Raw genomic sequence first — 20,071 nt, forward strand, 5'->3', positions numbered from 1 at the left:
GATCAACAAACAGCTGATACTACAACAACGTGTTTAAATGGTACAGCAGCTTCATCACTGCTTCTATATATATATACTTCTCAATATGAAGCAACACTAAACAGAACAAGACAAGTTTTGTGGACCATGAATGCAGCTTGTGCACTGAAAAAAGAGAATAGTTGGACCAACTTCATTGAATTATTTCAATTGGTAACACACAAATGAATTATGTTTTTCCAAATTAAGTTAACAAGTTGGATTAACACAATTACTTTAAGTTAGATTCATGTAATCATTTGATGGTTTTCAAAACAATGGTTTGCATTACTCCAACTTAAAATGAAGTCAACCTAAAGTTTCCAGTTTTTCCAACTTAATTATTTGCTTTACCCAAAAGTAAAATACTGCTCCTTTACAACCTAAAGGTATGGTTTCAGGAAAGCAAATTTTTGTAGTAATCTTAGTGTAAAAATTTTGTTTGTTCAATTAAATAAAAATACCTGTTCTAGCGATACAATTTTAAGTTGGCTGAAAGAAAAATGACAAACTCAAATCTAATGTTTTTCAAAATGTATTACATAAATATAAATAAACATTTGTTTACTTTGTTTTTAGAAAACAAATATGCACAAAATGCATAACAGTTTATCATATTTGGCATTTTTTCCATGAACACAGCTGTCTTAGTCTGTTGTGTAACAGTTTTTTGGAACACCTCAAAACTGAAATTAAACTTTTTCCCACAACTAAACGGAAACATTTGTAGACAATAACAAACTCCTGCTTCTTCAAAATCAGATTAGAAACACTAAACAGAACAAGACAAGTTTTGTGGACCATGAATGCAGCTTGAGGGTAAGAAACACTGAGTGGCCAGAAAGAGGCTGATGTGATGTGAAATGCAACAACAGCCCTGTAACAGATGTCCAGTTGTTGTTTCTTGTATGTTTTCATCACTAGATTCCGCTTGATCGCCCTAATGACGTCACGTTTGTAAAAGCCCAAATCCTTCTGAATGAATAGATCTCTCGCCGGGTGCAGTGGCGCGCGCCTGTTATCCCAGTTACCGGGAGGCTGAGGCTGGAGGATTGTTTGAGCTCAGGAGCTCTGAGCTGCAGTGGACTATGCAGATCGGGTGTCCGCACTAAGTTAGGTATCGGTATGGTGGTCCTGGGGGAGCCTGGGGTGACCAGGTTGTCTAAGGAGGGGTGCACCGGCACAGGTCGGAGACGGAGCAGGTCAAAGCCCCCGTGCCGCTCAGTAGTGGGATCGCGCCTGTGAATAGACGCTGTAGTGCAGCCTGAGTAACAGCGGGACCCAGTCTTTTTACACTATTTCTACTGATCAACAAACAGCTGATACTACAACAATGTGTTTAAATGGTACAGCAGCTTCATCACTGCTTCTATATATATATACTTCTCAATATGAAGCAACACTAAACAGAACAAGACAAGTTTTGTGGACCATGAATGCAGCTTGTGCACTGAAAAAAGAGAATAGTTGGACCAACTTCATTGAATTATTTCAATTGGTAACACACAAATGAATTACGTTTTTCCAAATTAAGTTAACAAGTTGGATTAACACAATTACTTTAAGTTAGATTCATGTAATCATTTGATGGTTTTCAAAACAATGGTTTGCATTACTCCAACTTAAAATGAAGTCAACCTAAAGTTTCCAGTTTTTCCAACTTAATTATTTGCTTTACCCAAAAGTAAAATACTGCTCCTTTACAACCTAAAGGTATGGTTTCAGGAAAGCAAATTTTTGTAGTAATCTTAGTGTAAAAATTTCGTTTGTTCAATTAAATAAAAATACCTGTTCTAGCGATACAATTTTAAGTTGGCTGAAAGAAAAATGACAAACTCAAATCGAATGTTTTTCAAAATGTATTACATTAATGTAAATAAACATTTGTTTACTTTGTTTTTAGAAAACAACTATGCACAAAATGCATAACAGTTTATCATATTTGGCATTTTTTCCATTGACACAGCTGTCTTAGTCTGTTGTGTAACAGTTTTTTGGAACACCTCAAAACTGAAATGAAACTTTTTCCCACAACTAAAAGGAAACATTTGTACATTTGTACATTTGACAATAACAAACTCCTGCTTCTTCAAAATCAGATTAGAAACACAAAACAGAACAAGACAAGTTTTTTGGACCATGAATGCAGCTTGTGGGTAAGAAACACTGAGTGGCCAGAAAGAGGCTGATGTGATGTGAAATGCAACAACAGCCCTGTAACAGATGTCCAGTTGTTGTTTCTTGTATGTTTTCATCACTAGATTCCGCTTGATCGCCCTAATGACGTCACGTTTGTAAAAGCCCAAATCCTTCTGAATGAATAGATCTCTTGCCGGGTGCAGTGGCGCGCTCCTGTAATCCCAGTGACCGGGAGGCTGAGGCTGGAGGATTGTTTGAGCTCAGGAGCTCTGAGCTGCAGTGGACTATGCAGATCGGGTGTCCGCACTAAGTTCGGTATCGGTATGGTGGTCCTGGGGGAGCCCGGGACCACCAGGTTGTCTAAGGAGGGGTGCACCAACCCAGGTCGGAGACGGAGCAGGTCAAAGCCCGTGCGGCTCAGTAGTGGGATCACGCCTGTGAATAGACGCTGTAGTGCAGCCTGAGTAACAGCGGGACCCAGTCTTTTTACACTATTTCTACTGATCAACAAATGGCTGATACTACAACAACGTGTTTAAATGGTACAGCAGCTTCATCACTGCTTCTATATATATATACTTCTCAATATGAAGCAACACGAAACAGAACAAGACAAGTTTTTTGGACCATGAATGCAGCTTGTGGGTAAGAAACACTGAGTGGCCAGAAAGAGGCTGATGTGATGTGAAATGCAACAACAGCCCTGTAACAGATGTCCAGTTGTTGTTTCTTGTATGTTTTCATCACTAGATTCCGCTTGATCACCCTAATGACGGTTTGCAAAAGCCCAAATCCTTCTGAATGAATAGATCTCTCGCCGGGTGCAGTGGCGCGCGCCTGTTATCCCAGTTACCGGGAGGCTGAGGCTGGAGGATCGTTTGAGCTCAGGAGCTCTGAGCTGCAGTGGACTATGCAGATCGGGTGTCCGCACTAAGTTCGGTATCGGTATGGTGGTCCTGGGGGAGCCCTGGACCACCAGGTTGTCCAAGGAGGGGTGCACCGGCACAGGTCGGAGACGGAGCAGGTCAAAGCCCCGTGCCGCTCAGTAGTGGGATCGCGCCTGTGAATAGATGCTGTAGTGCAGCCTGAGTAACAGTGGGACCCAGTCTTTTTACACTATTTCTACTGATCAACAAACAGCTGATACTACAACAACGTGTTTAAATGGTACAGCAGCTTCATCACTGCTTCTATATATATATAGTTCTCAATATGAAGCAACACTAAACAGAACAAGACAGGTTTTGTGGACCATGAATGCAGCTTGTGCACTGAAAAAAGAGAATAGTTGGACCAACTTAATTGAATTATTTCAATTGGTAACACACAAATGAATTACGTTTTTCCAAATTAAGTTAACAAGTTGGATTAACACAATTACTTTAAGTTAGATTCATGTAATCATTTGATGGTTTTCAAAACAATGGTTTGCATTACTCCAACTTAAAATGAAGTCAACCTAAAGTGTCCAGTTTTTCCAACTTAATTATTTGCTTTACCCAAAAGTAAAATACTGCTCCTTTACAACCTAAAGGTATGGTTTCAGGAAAGCTAATTGTTGTAGTCATCTTAGTGTAAATATTTAGTTTGTTCAATTAAATAAAAATACCTGTTCTAGAGATACAATTTTAAGTTGGCTGAAAGAAAAATGACAAACTCAAATCTAATGTTTTTCAAAATGTATAACATAAATATAAATAAACATTTGTTTACTTTGTTTTTAGAAAACAAATATGCACAAAATGCATAACAGTTTATCATATTTGGCATTTTTTCCATTAACACAGCTGTCTTAGTCTGTTGTGTAACAGTTTTTTGGAACACATCAAAACTGAAATTAAACTTTTTCCCACAACTAAAAGGAAACATTTGTAGACAATAACAAACTCCTGCTTCTTCAAAATCAGATTAGAAACACTCAACAGAACAAGACAAGTTGTTTGGATAGTGAATGCAGCTTGTGGGTAAGAAACACTGAGTGGCCAGAAAGAGGCTGATGTGATGTGAAATGCAACAACAGCCCTGTAACAGATGTCCAGTTGTTGTTTCTTGTATGTTTTCATCACTAGATTCCGCTTGATCGCCCTAATGACGTCACGTTTGTAAAAGCCCAAATCCTTCTGAATGAATAGATCTCTCGCCGGGTGCAGTGGCGCGCGCCTGTTATCCCAGTTACCGGGAGGCTGAGGCTGGAGGATTGTTTGAGCTCAGGAGCTCTGAGCTGCAGTGGACTATGCAGATCGGGTGTCCGCACTAAGTTCGGTATCGGTATGGTGGTCCTGGGGGAGCCCGGGACCACCAGGTTGTCTAAGGAGGGGTGCACCGGCACAGGTCGGAGACGGAGCAGGTCAAAGCCCCCATGCCGCTCAGTAGTGGGATCGCGCCTGTGAATAGACGCTGTAGTACAGCTTGAGTAACACAGTGGGACCCAGTCTTTTTACACTATTTCTACTGATCAACAAACAGCTGACACTACAACAACAATGTGTTTACATGATACAGCAGCTTCATCACTGCTTCTACACTGTAAAATCGAATTAGTTAACCTTACTTAAAAAAACATGCAAACCGATTGCCTTGAAAAAAGCAAGTAAAGTAAGGTACTCATTTCATTCAAGTATTGTTGAATAGGTATTGTATGTTGTACTAACAAATGTTTTTTAAGTGTAGTACACTTACACTTGAATTTCAGCAACTAAAAAAAGCGAGTGAAGAGTACTTGAAACTTTATTTAAGATGTACTCTTGACTTAGTAAATCCTACTCAGAATTACTATTTCAAACAACTAAATCATTTCAAGTGAAATATACTTTGTGTGTATTCCAAGCAACACATTTATTTAAGGCAGGCTAACTTATGTGACATTTACTGCTACTTAATATTTCTCAGTTGTATTTACTTGAACACTAAAATCATTTACTTGGTAAAACCATGCAAACCGATTGCCTTGAAACAACCAAGTTGATGTTACTCGTCTAACTTAAGTATGTCAAACATCCTTTAAACAATAATGAAAAACAGGTTCCATTGTCTTCAAACAATCACATTTACAGTCACACATAATAAATCAAGGTAGTGACACAGTTCAAAGTTCGAGTATATGATTTTTTTATTTTAACATTAGGATTTGGTTCAGATAAAAACTTTTCGTAAAATGTACAATTTGATCATCAAATTGACATGTACTGGAGGTTTTATATTTCAACTTTTTCACAATAGCAATTTAAAACACCAAATGCTCAGCTATGTTACACTGCTTTGCCAACTCACTGCTATAAGAGTATTGTGAACAATGGAGTCTGTTGGACTGTCTTTCCCCCCCCCCCCCCCCCCATCAGCCTACATATGCCAGCATCACAATTCAATTCAATTCAATTTATTTTTGTGTAGCCCAAAATCACAAATTACAAATTTGCCTCAGAGGGCTTTACAATACAAACACCTGGTCCAGGTAAACCCGGATACACAGGAACCTGTGAGGCGAGGAAGCACAGAGACTCTGGTGAAGAAGCAGGTCAATAATGTGCATTAATGTATCGGTAATATGAAATAGTAATGTGAGTAATAATAAAAGTGATATTAGCAGTTGGAGTCAGCAGGGCCATGGTAGGAGGAAGGACCAGGGTCCAGATGAAACCATGCTCCATGGAAACCTGTGAGGAGAGGAAGCACAAGGACTCCGGGGAAGAGACAAAATCAGTACTGTGCATTAATGGTATCGGTAATAGGATTAATAATGTTAACAATGAAGATCGTAGTAGGTGTCAGCAGGGCCATGGCTGGTTGAAGAACCAGTGTCCAGATAAAACTGCGGTCATCCTGTGAGGCGAGAAAGCACAAATACTCCGGGGAAGAAGTAAAGTTAGTAATGAGCATTAATGGGACATCAATGCATACAGACGGAGGTGAAGAAGAGGAGGAGAGAGGTGCTCAGTGTAGGAAGTCCCCCTGTAGTTTTTGCCTATACCAGTTTGTCCAGTGAGCTTGTAGCACTGTCGACAAGATGATCAATCTGGGTAGGACTAAAGTTAGCACAGGAGTCCTCCATCACATCGAAGCATGGTATTGAGTTAAATACAGACGGAATCACTTCTTTAAATTGAGCTACGGCACCATCACATAGACATCTAGTGTAGTAACTCTTGCTTAACGGTGTACACTCCGTTAGTAAGAATTCAAAGGTTATTAGATAATGGTCCGATAGAAGAGGGTTCTGTGGATAGACTATTAAATCTTCCATGTTAATGCCATAAGTCAGAACCAGGTCGAGAGTGTGGTTAAAACAATGAGTGGGTTTCTGTACATTCTGACAGAAACCAATCGAATCTAATCATGAAATAAATGCAGTACTGAGGCTATTGTTCTCGACATCCACATGAATATTAAAGTCACCTACAATAATTACGTTGTCTGTTTTAAGGACTAGACTTGATAAAAACTGAAAAAATTCCGATAAAAATTCCGAATACGGACCTGGGGCCCGGTACACTATAACAAATATAACTGGCTGTATTGTTTTCCAGGTTGGGTGTGAAAGACTAAGAACCAAGCTTTCAAATGAGTTATAGTCTAGTTTAGGTTTAGGGTTTAATAATAGGCTAGAGTCAAAGATGGCTGCTACTCCACCTCCTCGGCCGACGCCTCGAGGAATGTCTATTGATATGACTTGGAGGAGTTGATTCATTTAGGCTGACATTTTCATCATTACTGAGCCAGGTTTCAGTAAGACAAAATAAATCAATAGCTCATTTACTAGTAGAGCTTTAGATGACAAAGATCTGATATTTAAGAGTCCACATTTAATTATCCTATTTTGTTGTACTGTTGCGGTAGTTTTAACTTGGATTAAGTTATTTTGTTTAACTCCTCGATCGTTTATTTTTGATTTAATTAATTTAAGTGGCCGTGGGGCAGACACAGTCTCTATGTGGTTTTGCGTGAGTAACTGCTCTAATGGAAGCTCAGAGGAGTGTGTAAGACTGCAACTCTGCTTCCTGGTCTGATCTCTGGGTTGTCATGTACCAGGTCCATACAGAAACTGGGTCAGATTTGCAGAGATGAGATCTGCTCCATCCAAAGTAGGATGAATGCCGTCCCTCCTAAGCAAACCAGGTTTACCCCAGAAAGTGTCCCAGTTATCTATGAAGCCCACATTGTTTGCTGGGCACCACCAAGACAGCCAGCGGTGAAACGATGACATGTGGCGAAACATTTCATCATTGGTCAGATTCGGGAGGGGGCCAGAGAAAACTACGGAGTCCGACATGGCTTTTGCGTATGTACACACAGATTCCACATTTACTTTAGTGATCTCAGAGAGCCGTAGCCGGCTGTCATTCCCGCCGATGTGAATAACAATCTTACTGTATTTACAGTTATCTTTAGCCAGTACTTTCAGGTAGGACTCAATGTCGCCTGCTCTGGCCCCGGGTATACATGTAACTGTAGCCTCTGGTGTAGCTAACTTCACGTTTCTCAGAATAGAGCTACCTATGACCAGAACTCTGCTGGGTGCAGAAGACCCGTTTGTAACGCGAGGTGGCTGCTGGCGAGTCGAGTGCTTCGCCCCAGGTTTGAGCCTCCCGGGAGCAGTCACCCGGCCCCCCGGCTGCTCGGGGGCTGCAGGGAGACGGTTAGCGGGAGCCACGTCTGTTTGGGCCGCATCGGCTACGCCCACAGTCACCAGCGTCTTAGCTTCCATGGTGCGGAGCCGTACTTCTATCTCGCTAAGCCTTGCATCTAACCGTTGAGTTAACGTTACCTCCGTCTGCGCCAACGAGTAGGGGTGAAGGGTAGAGGAAGCCTGGGAGGGAGTATTCTCCGTCAGGACTGCAGAATGGTTGGAGGTGGTTAACGGAAACTCCCCAGTTGGTTTTCTCAGGACGCCGCGGCGTACCACCTCCGTCCAGGATGGTTTCGGAGTGGAGCTATGGGTCGGGTCTATAGCAGGTCCTCTCAGCTCGTGGTCGGAGGACCGACTACACTCCCCGTACGCAGAGCCGGGTAGCCAGGGAATAGTGTCCGCAGTATCTGAGACCAGTTGAGATTGCATAGAGATATGCTTTGCCTGGGCCGCTGCTACGGATACGAATCTGTCGATCAGCTGTTCCCTTTTCCGGACTTCAGACTCCAGGCGGTGAAAATCGTCCCTTAACTGTGAGTATGCGAGTTTGCAGTCTCCACACAGACCTGGCCAAGTGGCCATGTTGGAAGTTCCTGCTTCCGGTTCATCTGAAATGAGAGGGAAAAAGTGATAGCTCTGCTCAGAAGTTCTCACAAAAACAAACAAACAAATGTATGTAGGTAGGCGAGTGAAAGGCGTGGAGGTGTGTGTGATGGCCTCCACGCTGTCTCAGCTGCAGTTCACACCACACTACAGGCTGCTGCTCTGTGCTCTGTCGCTGCTGCTCTGTGCTCTGTCGCACATACAGTTATCTGCCATCAATACTTGCCAGCTGTAGTATAAATTGGGCTTCATAAAATTAAATGCAATTATAATACTGGAAAAAAAAAAATTCCAACCCTGATCTTTAACCTAACATACAGTCCTGAAACAACGCCGTATACTGTAATAGCTATAAAACGTTGTTTATAGACCAAACTTGGTAAAGAACCAATGGGCCGACAACTACAAAGTGGCTTCATTCAATTAGCAGAACAGTATGAAAGAGAAAGGACTCTGGTGTTGGATCCCACACACTTTTTTTAACATCCAATAAAATGAAATGAAATGAAATGAAATGAAATAAAATGAAATAAAATAAAATAAAATAAAATAAAATAAAATGAAATGAAATGAAATGAAATGAAATGAAATGAAATGAAATGAAATGAAATGAAATGAAATGAAATGAAATGAAATGAAATGAAATAAAATAAAATAAAATAAAATAAAATAAAATAAAAATAAGATAATAAAAATGAAAACATATTTTAAGAGCAGGTCTAGACATGGGTTTTTACTCAAACGCCAGCCTAAAAAGGTGGGTTTTGAGCTGGCTTTTAAAAGTATCCACAGTATCTGCGAGGCGCAGAGTTGCAGGCAGAGCATTCCAGAGCCTCGGGGCCACTGCCTCAAAGGCTCGGTCACCACGTGCCTTAAATCATGTGCGTGGGACTGACAGAAGACCTAGAGCGTTTGACCTGAGATTGCGGGCGGGTGAATAGGGGCGAAGTAGATCAGCTACATAAGTAGGGGCCTGACCGTGAAGTGCTCTGTAAGTGATGGTGAGAATTTTGAAGTGTATCTAAATGCTACTGGGAGCCAGTGGAGAGATCGGAGTACGGGGTGATGTGACATGACATGTGACATGACTTGCTGATGAATCCATGGGCTAACTATTTGAAACAAGTGCCTTAATTTAGTTAACATAACAAAAAGCAACTGAATCTAATGCCAAACGTCAACACCTTCATCCACTAATTTACGTTCTAACTATTTTTAAGAGTTTGCAGTTTTGGTGGGAGTTTGACTTGTGCCAAGCATCACTCTTCGAATGAAGTTGAAAGTGTTTTTCATGGCTTTAGGGCAGAGGTAGCCAACACGGTGCCCGCGGGCACCATGCGAGTCGCCCGCAAGGCATGTTCTAAAAATAGCACGAGGTCCCCATGGATGCGTCGCACCGCACGAGGTTTTCAGGTTCCGAATGGCGGCCGCTTCCCGTTGGCACCGGACGCGCTGCCCCCGCCGTGATCGCACACCGTCATCAGGTCCGTCAGTCCTCGGAACAGGCCGCGGGGCAACAACTCGTGGGTGGTGGGGGTAGAGGCGAGGCAACGCAGTACGATGGAAAAGGCTAGAGGTTAGACCTCAGACTACAGGTTTGAACACAGGCGACCAAAGACGCTCGCGTGCCTCGGAGGGTTGGATTCCCCCCTCGGCTATAGAAGAGACTTTTTACTAGTTTCTTCGTGGAGAAAAAGGTACCCCAAAAAAGCTGCTGACTACAGACTACAGGCCGGCATGCAGGCTTCATTGCGCAATGCAAAGTTGACCCAGATTTCCCAAAATGTGGTGATTACTAATGTAATAGGATTCATTTAAAAATGTGAAAGAGCTGATTTTTTTATTTTACATAACTGATCATCACTAGAAACATGGGACAGAGTTCATGATTTGTTCAAACATGTTACGAAGGAAGTGGTTAGTACAAACGAGACATGATGTGAAGATATGACAGTTAATGATTCATGATTACCTAAAAATATTTAGAAGTGATAATTTTTACAAAAATATAACAGGTGCGATTTTGAACAAGATACACAATCATTGTTAATAATTATTGTGAGGAATAATTAACATTGACATGTGATCAGTCTCTTCACATATATTATGATTATTAAAAGGTGATCTGTGCAACTTTGTTATTCAGGAAGTTTGTATCAAACAAGTAGCCCTTCGTACTGCTCAGTACCCTTGAAGTAGCTCTTGGGTTCAAAGAGGTTGGTGACCCCTGCTTTAGGGTATTCAGTCCAAGTGTAAAGAAAATGACAACCCAAACAAGAGGCAAAGTGCTTGAGGTAGGTTTAGGAGATCATCCATTACAATACCTTCCTCAACAATGATGGAAGTAGACACTGAGTCAAGGTGGAGTTGATTTGGAGAGAGGGACATCTTCACTGATGTTCGTCAGCACCCCAACAGATACTTGTGCCCAGGCATCATCCCTGTCAGAATCCTGTGTAAGACCAAACAGAAACAACATTACAACAAGGAAATATAAATTGTCACTGTGTCATATGTCCCGTCTACGCTGCCTTCCAGCCTTGCCCATAATGTTTTCCTTTCACACACACACCTGCATTTAGTAGTTGTATCCACATTAGTGGGCCTAAAACAGTTTTGACCAGTTTACAGATGTCCAGTAAAGAAGATGAAAGAAATTAAGTATTGAAGTCTTACTCACACTAAATTTTCTTTGCCATCCACGTTAGATTGTACCAGCAAGTGTATTCGAGGGAGAGATATGATCTACCTCTTGTGCATTATACACAACCGGAGATGGCAAGCAGGCTTAGCACCGTTGAGCTGAGCTCAGCAGTGCAACCCGGTGACATGGACTGTGAACGGAGTCAGTTCAATATATGGCTGCTTCACCTTATGGGTGATGCTACCAGCCTAGCTCATGTGAAGCCAGGAAAATACACCTTTACTCATATGCATTAAAAAAAATGTAACCATTTTTTGGAGGGCATTTCTGCATTATTCAACAGTAACCGTAGAGAGACAGAAAAGGCAGGGATGAGAGAGGCGATGACATGCAGCGAAGGCCTCCGTCCAAATCAACCTGTGGCCGCTGTGGTTGAGACTCAGCCTTGCTGTGATACGCCTTGAGGCATTATGTTTATCTCAGGATCACCTTGAGGGAATTTCTTCAAATCAAATTTGGAACAAAGGTCCACTTGGACTCAAGGTCGAAATTTGGTGGTCAAAGACCACAGGTCACCGTGACGTCACAAAACACGTTTCTGGCCATAACTCATTTTCATAATTCGCTAATTATGACCATTTCACACAAATGTCTAGGATAAGATGTAACTATGAGAACTTACAAAGCAGGTGTGGTAGAAGTGACTGGGGTCATCACCAAGTAGAACAGGGAGGCCTCTGAGTATGAGGGTGCACATTGCTGTCACATCTGGTTTCTAGAAGTGGATAATGAACAAAAAAAGTTCAAGATTATGTAACATTCAAATCTGACAGTACAAATATGTTTGTCAATGTGACAATGAAACAAGTGTCACCAGAATGTTTGTTTGACAGTACGGACTCACCCGTGAATCAATTTGCTGCACAAACTCAGCAGATGTCTCTCCAACACTTCCGTTCTTGGACTTGAAGATTGTGACAAAGTGCGGTGTTGTGTAGCGGTCCACAGCATCAAAAAAGTCAGTCTGCAGGTTTGTGGTGGATCCAGTTAAACTCTGCGAACACCTAGAACACACAGAAAAAGAACACAGTGACTAAATCGGCTTGGACCAATGTGGACATTTTTGAAAACCATTCTGCAAACAAAAACACCGTCACAACTGTTGACATCACTGCAATTGCCAAATTTAATCAATAGCATACTGCTATTTAGTCACCAGGCTGAGTGACAGGACAAAGTATTGATTGGAAATTGATTTTGATTTAACTTTTGCTACAGCGAGCTAGTCTATTAATTCTAATAAAATTGTAGCATTGTTAACGCTTTGTTAAAAACTGCTCTACCGCTGATTAGAACTCCTTAAGCTTAAATATCCTCCAAATTATAGGCTACTGGCATCTCACCTTTAGTGAACCGGCATGCCGTGTTGACGAAGCAGCGCGTTAAGAACCCTCAGGCAGTTACCGCGAGCACTTCTTCTAGGACAAAGAATGTTTAAGTTAAAAGGAAGTTCTACTTATATGTTGTTATTTAGAGACAAATCCCTTGATAAATGCATGCTTTACTGGCATCACAAGAAAATACTTGTATTTTTGTATATATATGCAGACACACACACACACACACTAGAATGTTATCCATTTACATAAATACATAGTTGAGGCCAATTCAAAAGTAGCATTTCCTCCGTATTAAGGAAAATGTCTTTCCATCAAAGGGAATGGTGCATTCTGGGAAATTGCATATTGATAAAAAGAAGCAATGGAACTGAAATATTTACCCTCAATCATTTGAAGACCTCTTACATTTCAATCATCTATTTTTCTCAGTTAATCATGTTCTCCTCATTATTTCCTCATCTTTACCATGAGACCAGATTCCTGCTGTATTTTCAGTGTCAGACTATGTTTTGTAGTTGCTGTAATCTGGAAATTTATCACATCAATCAAGAATCATATTCAGAGGGATGTCTGTGCCGTGTGAACACAGAAATGACTTTGATTAAACTATATTACGAAATGTATTGCATCAAACAATCTAATCGAAAACTTGATTCTTGCTGAGTACATGGATAAATAAATATGAAACTGCATGTAGTCATCTACTGTTACTAACATACGGTCATTCTATTGCCTATAAAACATGGTATTTCTGTTTTTTCGATTAAACGGTAAAACAGACCATCAAAACGTACACGGACCGTTTAACCTCCCGCTTTGCATAACTAGTCTTTGGCTTTGCATCAATTACGAACACGTGTGTTGCACACCGTCTCCCAATTAATTATTCAGGAACCCAACGCGGACACCGGGATCACCTTTCTCTGGTCAGGAACTTCATGCTTCAGACATGTTAGACGTGCAGTACCGGTTTTATTCAATGTGTACAGTTAGATTCATCTCTCTCGCGCCTCCAATGATCAGGAGTGGGAGCTAGTGGAGAGGCTGTTGCTATAGTAACAGCGTTACGCAGGGCAGGCGAGGATATTTCGTCAAGTGTCACGTAGATTGTTACCGGAAGCCGACGATGTCTGTTCAAAATAAAAGTGCTTGATCGTCACACCACTACGTTTAAGGGAATTAATTCATAAGCGAATACGTATTTGAATTAAATGATTAGCCCAGCTGTTACGGGGAACAACATAGCTCTATCTGTAGATACAAATCAAATCGCAAAAAGTTATGTTGTGAATTTCTTTTAGGTGAAATGGGAATTGCTTTTAACTGGAAAGCAAAGTGACAATCAATGTGAAAATATAATATTCTTTTTTTAATGAAGCTAGAGTTGTAATCTATATATATATATATATATATATATATATATATATATATATATATATGACTCACGCAATTTAAATGTTGTTAAAATAATGTAGAGGTGCACATATAATTTAAACATTATAGTCGCCAATGGGGTGCCCGTCGCTATTACTCTTACTTTGAAATTCCCTAACGGAAGAACAGTAGGTACAATGTTTATCTTAACGCTGGCAGCGAGGCAGGAGCATGAGAGGGAGAGAGTAGTGGGGGTGGGAGCAGGAGAGCAGGTAAAGGTGCATGTGTCTGTCCGTTTATGAACGAGGAGGAGACGGGAAGGGGTGACGGCGCGAAGAAGAGACGGAGAGGGGACGAGGACAAAGGAGCCGACGGAGAGGAGGACAGAGCCGGGACGAAGGAAGGAAAAAGAAGGAGAAGGGGATGTCTGAGAGGATCGCTTCGTGCGGGAGCCTGTATGACAGCACCAACCTGCTGCTACAGTACTGCAACAACGGTGAGAGAGCCCTCCGCTTCTCGTTCCACCGCAGCACACGCAACATAAACACAAGAGAGAGATGATGAATTAACCGTGAATGTGTTTCCAAATGTGCACGAATCGAACCAGACATGTATTGACAACGACGTTCATTCGGCGGAGAGGCTGAAAGAACCATAATGTTCCACCTGCCCATCAGTCACTGCTCAAATTACCCCGATGGGATGTATATGAATGTCATTCATTTTTTTCATCTTAAATATTCTTGCAATGCTAGCTTGATGTAAAACAACATTGTCTATACATTGTTTAAATATTGAATGGTGCTATTGTTTATTTTCACCACTTTTCTCTCTGATTATAGTATTTTTGGTGATAATTGAGGGGTTAGAGAGTGAAATATTTACCTTTTGATCAACTATCTCATCAGGTGCTATGGAGTCTGTGTCATTTGCCTGAGACATGATTGAAGCCACAGCTTCCCAACACTGTCTGTATTCACTAACAAGCTGGGAGGCTGGCGGTTGTCGTCGTGCATGGAATCCTTGTTATGATCACAATGTTGCAGGACGTGGTCCATTTCCTGGTTCTGAAACACATGATGCTCTCTGATGGCCTTGTCGCATATATATGCTGCTCTTCTCCCTGCAGCCTTGAGTCTCTCTATATCACATCCTGCTTTACAAATATGCAAATGCTGTGCTGCTGCCAGGACAGATCACATCTGTGATGGAGACAGTGGCTGATTGTCTCTCCAGCTGTTTCAAACACAGTACATTGCCATTTTTATCACTTCTTGGAGACGTAAATGAATGCATGCGAAGTGACGCCGTGATCCCCAGAGAAACCAGACAGCCATATTGAGCGACAGGTGCGGAGACAGTCAGGGAGCGGGGGGCGGTCACGGGAGTCTGATTGTTGTCCAAGATGTAACGCGTGCCGTTCAGACTGCTCGGACAGTGTTGTGGTCCAAAGCCTCCCGCAGCTCCCAGGTATCAATATTTAAGTGCAGACTATGAGACAAACACGTGAGTCCTGTGCACCGAGCTTCAGATCTTAGAGCAGGCGAGAGAGTGAGGGTAAATAGAAATATAAAGCCAGCTGCAGGTTACCAGAAGGGCTCGTCGAGTGACAGCTGGTCCTGCAGTGAGGGACCGGCCCTCCTTTAGGGCCGAGTGGTTTAAGTGTTAACGTATTGGTCTGAGGTGAAGTGGTCAGAGAATGAGTGTCTAAGGGAAGGTCCTCACAAGCATAGGAATAGAGGCCTGTTTGCTGACCTTTACACAAAATTGTTTTTGATGCTTTCTCCAACTCAGAGGTCAGAGGTCAGTCTCTGGAGCGTCTTATTAAGGACACTTCAGCCTGAACTCCCTATCCTGTGACTGTGTGCTGTCAAAGGCTCGAGAGTCTGCAGGGCCACTATCCAACCAGCGCTTGTGAGGCTCCATTTCGTGCCGTAATAAACCGATGTATCGCGGCACCCTGCAACTGTTCACATGCAGACATTTTGGGGTTGAGCCTTAAAGGAGAACACCGTGACGTCAGGAGGCAGACGGCGGTGAGAGGGTTTCACTCCGCTGGGCCGCAGCAGGTGAGATCCAGGCTGGAGAACGATGACAACAGAGAGTCTGTGTTTGGTGTCAGCGGCGTCTGCTGAGCGAGCTTCAATCGACCAACTTCCTTCTTCTGTTTGTATTGTTGCGTTTATCCGTCCGTCTCTCCTCCTCTGCCATCTGTCCTCTCACTGTAACCAGAGATCCTCCACATCAGTGGTCATCAGATCTGCCACCTGGGTCACACGTCTTGAGCAAATACACTTTGTGTTCTCCCCCTTATAGTTTTTGTTTTAGTTGTATTGAACTCGGGTGCGTGAGGAATCAAAATGTTCTGTTATCTAAATGATCCCGCTGAGGTTTGAACTCCACAAGAAGCGTAAAACCTTTATCAACACACTTTAGATTTTTTCATCAAGCAGGCTGCATCAAAAGCGTGCACCATTGCCCATTTCATGTTTTAATCGTCCCAAAATCAGCACAGAGACCTCTGTGAAGCAATTAAAAACAAGGTTCTCAATCTTTTTTGCCAAGGACCCCCAAGATGGAAACGAAATGTTTGCCTTTGGTGTCTGCAGGACGTTTGATCTGCTGTCAGTGCGTGCTGGCTTTCTCTGTGCAGTTCTGTGTCTCACTCTCAAATTTAATTAAGTCTCCAGCAGGGTGTGGAGAATACTTAGTGCTCACATCCCACACAATTGAATTTAGGCAAAGAGAGAGTGGAATCTTTCCCTTAAAAACAACCCCGGTATGTTATGATTCAGCCTTGTGGGAGGGGTTCAACGTAATCTCTGTGTAAGCTCTAAAAATACACGCATGAACAGAGTGCACGGTGACACCAGGAGCACATCTACAGTGTGCGGAGGGTACCACTGCAGGTGCATGTGTGCAGTGCAGCGTACAGTACGCTCTCTCAGCTGTAGATGGAGACGAGAGGACTGAAGCGGTGTTGCAGCAACGGGAGCTGTCAGTCACAGCTTGGTGTGCTGCTGCACAGACATCACTTAGCTCAGCGGTTCCCAAACTTTTTAGGCCGCGCACCCCCTTCTACATCCCGACCGGGTTCGCGCACCCCCCCCCCCCCCCCTTACTAAAAAAAAAAGAAAAAAGAAGCAACAGAGCCTTTTAAGCCTTCATAGCCGCATAAGAATCGGACCAATGAGAGAACAGTTTGCTCGCGCGTGGCATTTGTTTACAAGATTTAGTCCGCTGTTAAATGTTGCAGTGTGAACACAAACCGAACAAAGGAGCAACTGCAACAAAGCAAACGAACTGAAGGTGTGAAAACGCCCTGAAACACTGCAACAAAGTTTCAATAACTTTCAGTGACACAAGGCATCACTTTTAAAGAGCAATACGGATGCGAGCACACACGCACAGGCTCAGAGGCAGATTATCACATTTAATTTACAATTCATGACCGACTAATGTAGCCAGGATGTCTTCGGACAAAGCATCGATGCGGCGACACAGTGTTGTTGGACACCGGGATCATGTCCAACTTTTTTGCTTCTTTCTCACCAATCATACATTCCACCATCTCTCTGGCAGCTGGCAAGCTCACGTCTTCAGTGATTGTGTGCGGTAGCCCCTTTCTCGCTATTCTGTAACCAGATATGAAGCCCGTAGTGCGTCATTTATATACCAACACATGAATGAGACTCCAGTTGTTTTTGGTTGTTTTGTAACTCCTCCAATTTCGATATAAACAATGTAAGGGGCTTTTGACTTGCACTGGCATGCTTGGTGTTCAGGTGGCGACGTAAATAAGAGCTTCAGACTGTTAGCCAGAACCTCACTGCACACCACGCACTGTGGCTTTGGGGAATCTGCGTTGCCAATCCAAGTGAAGCCCAGACACACATACTTTTCATCATATTTCCTCTTTTTTTCCCAGTCTGATGCTCACTCTCGTTTCCTCTTTTTTCACCTTGACTCCGCGATGGGCCGATGTGCTCCCGATTTGTCTGTGCTATCCCTTCCTCCTTTTCGGTCTCCTCCGTCTCATCTTCCTCTGACTCTGGCTCGATTTCTTCTCCCGGTCTCTCCCCAACGCACCTCTCCGTTCCCCTCGCCTCCGATTCCTCTCTCTCTCTCTGTCCCTCTCCTCTTTTACGACTGATAGCTTCAGATGTCCCACCTGACAGTTTTTAAATTAAAATTACATTTTTTTTTAATATTTAATATTATTACACCATCAGACCGCCATTACACTTTTCCTCTCGCGCACCCCCTAGAGGCAGCTCGCGCACCCCACTTTGGGAATCCCTGACTTAGCTGATTGTGCTGTAGGGTTCGGTCTGGTGTGTCGGATGCAGAAGAGGAACAACCGTTTTTGAAAGAGGATGATAGATTGAATTTGATCATTTGAAGAGCATTATAGTACTGTACTCCATCTAATTAAAGACCTGTTTCCCTTTGGTTTAAGAAGAGTGTTTTCAGTTCACGTTAAAGGGAAAGACTGCTGGTGTTATGTTTCTCTTATTGTCAAAAATACCCAAACCAGTGCCCCGTCTGTGGGCCTGACTCGATCAGTTCCTACACACAATGTAAACCTTTAAAAATATGTCACTAATATAGTTTCTGTGAATTTATAGTTGTATTTGTTTTGGTATTATTTTCACTTGTGGATTAATCCAAATCGGCGCTGTATTAGTGTGTGTTTGGGGCAACAGGACGGTGTGTGTGTGAGATTGAGTTCAAATAAACGATGGTTTTGGTAATGAAGGTTTCCAACAGTTTTTGGACAACAATGGAGCTCTATGGCTCAGTGGAAGAAGGTTCATCAGGCTTTAGCTACACACACGTGTTGGTTGGGATTTGTCGACAAAAATAATAATAATTTTCAAAAAATAGAATATTACCAGATCTATCTAATTCAGACTTTCTGTAGAGACCAAGTACAACAATACTTTGTGATGCTCATTTAGTACATTTTGAAGTTCAGTTAAACGCAAATGTAACGTAAGGGCACGTGGGCCTCAAGTGCAGAGTCGTGTGTGTGTGTGTGTGTGTGTGTGTGTGTGTGTGTGTGTGTGTGTGTGTGTGTGTGTGTGTGTGTGTGTGTGTGTGTGTGTGTGTGTGTGTGTGTGTGTGTGTGTGTGTGTGTGTGTGTGTGTGTGTGTGTGTGTGTGTGTGTGTGTGTGTGTGTGTGTGTGTGTGTGAGAGTGTGTGTCATTGATCCTTGAGTCTGGCTCTGCAGAATCTCTTCCTGGTGGTGCCTGGCTGTACAGATGCTGGTGCAGTGTGTTTGTGGTCCTGTGCCAGGCTCCACCCCTTCTGCTTGTGTCCTCTCTGCCCATAGTTAACGAGGGAGGAGGAGGAGGAGGAAGAAGGATGGAGGAGAAGGGGGTGGGGGTGATGAAGAGGGAGTGTTCCGGGAAGCAAGGGAGAGAGTGGAGGCGGAGGAGGGAGTGGTTGGCCGAGGACTGGTGTGTGTGTGTGTGTGTGTGTGTGTGAGATAGATAGAGAGAGAGAGATCACAGATGGGGAGGGGAGGGAGTCTGACTCCAGAGAGCCTCTGGGGAGAGAAGAGTGTAAAAGCTGACCGACAGTGCTGTGGACTGACCGTCTGGTTTGACTGACAGGAGGAGTGAGCAGACACTTAGTGTGGACACAATGACAGGTAGGACCAGACCGGTCTCATCACTTCACTGCACCATGAATATTTCAGCAGCCTGCAATGTTCTCATTGCCCTGCACCGACCTCCCATTGTCCATCTCTCTCACTCACTCACACATCCTCTGAATTTCATCATCCATATCTTCTCCAGCTTTCGTTTTACTCCCTTTCCTCCAACTCCTCTCATCCATGCTTCTCTCTCTTTTCTTTTGTCCACCACTGTTTTACATCTCTGATAGTGTGTGTGTGTGTGTGTGTGTGTGTGTGTGTGTGTGTGTGTGTGTGTGTGTGTGTGTGTGTGTGTGTGTGTGTGTGTGTGTGTGTGTGTGTGTGTGTGTGTGTGTGTGTGTGTGTGTGTGTGTGTGCGCGCTGAATATCAAATAGATGTGGCCTCTGGGTTATAAGGAGAGTAATGGAATACCGCTGAGGTGGATCCATTGTTATGGTGTGTGTGTGATAATTCAAGGGCAGATGGAAAAGGAGGCTCTGCAGCAGCTTTTTAACAGGTGTGCTGACTAGAGAGAGGAGATGATGGTGAACCCATGATCTCTCCATCTTTTTTTCTCTTCTCTCTTGCTCTTTCTCTTCAGTATACAGTATATGACATGCAACATGTC

The 20,071-nt window shown here is 42.9% G+C and overlaps 1 protein-coding gene across 1 annotated transcript in view; it reads left to right on the top strand.

Annotated features, from left to right (window-relative positions):
- The first annotated feature begins 14,161 nt into the window (after window positions 1-14,161).
- Window positions 14,162-20,071, top strand: part of eml2 (EMAP like 2) — a 29,504-nt gene continuing 23,594 nt past the window's right edge. Inside the window, exon 1 of the mRNA XM_079272400.1 lies at window positions 14,162-14,297. Coding sequence (XP_079128526.1) covers window positions 14,225-14,297 — 73 coding nt within the window. The 5' untranslated portion in view covers window positions 14,162-14,224. The remainder of the gene's footprint in view (window positions 14,298-20,071) is intronic.

Source organism: Melanostigma gelatinosum (genome assembly GCF_949748355.1).
Source record: "Melanostigma gelatinosum genome assembly, chromosome: 7".
NCBI lineage: Eukaryota > Metazoa > Chordata > Actinopteri > Perciformes > Zoarcidae > Melanostigma > Melanostigma gelatinosum.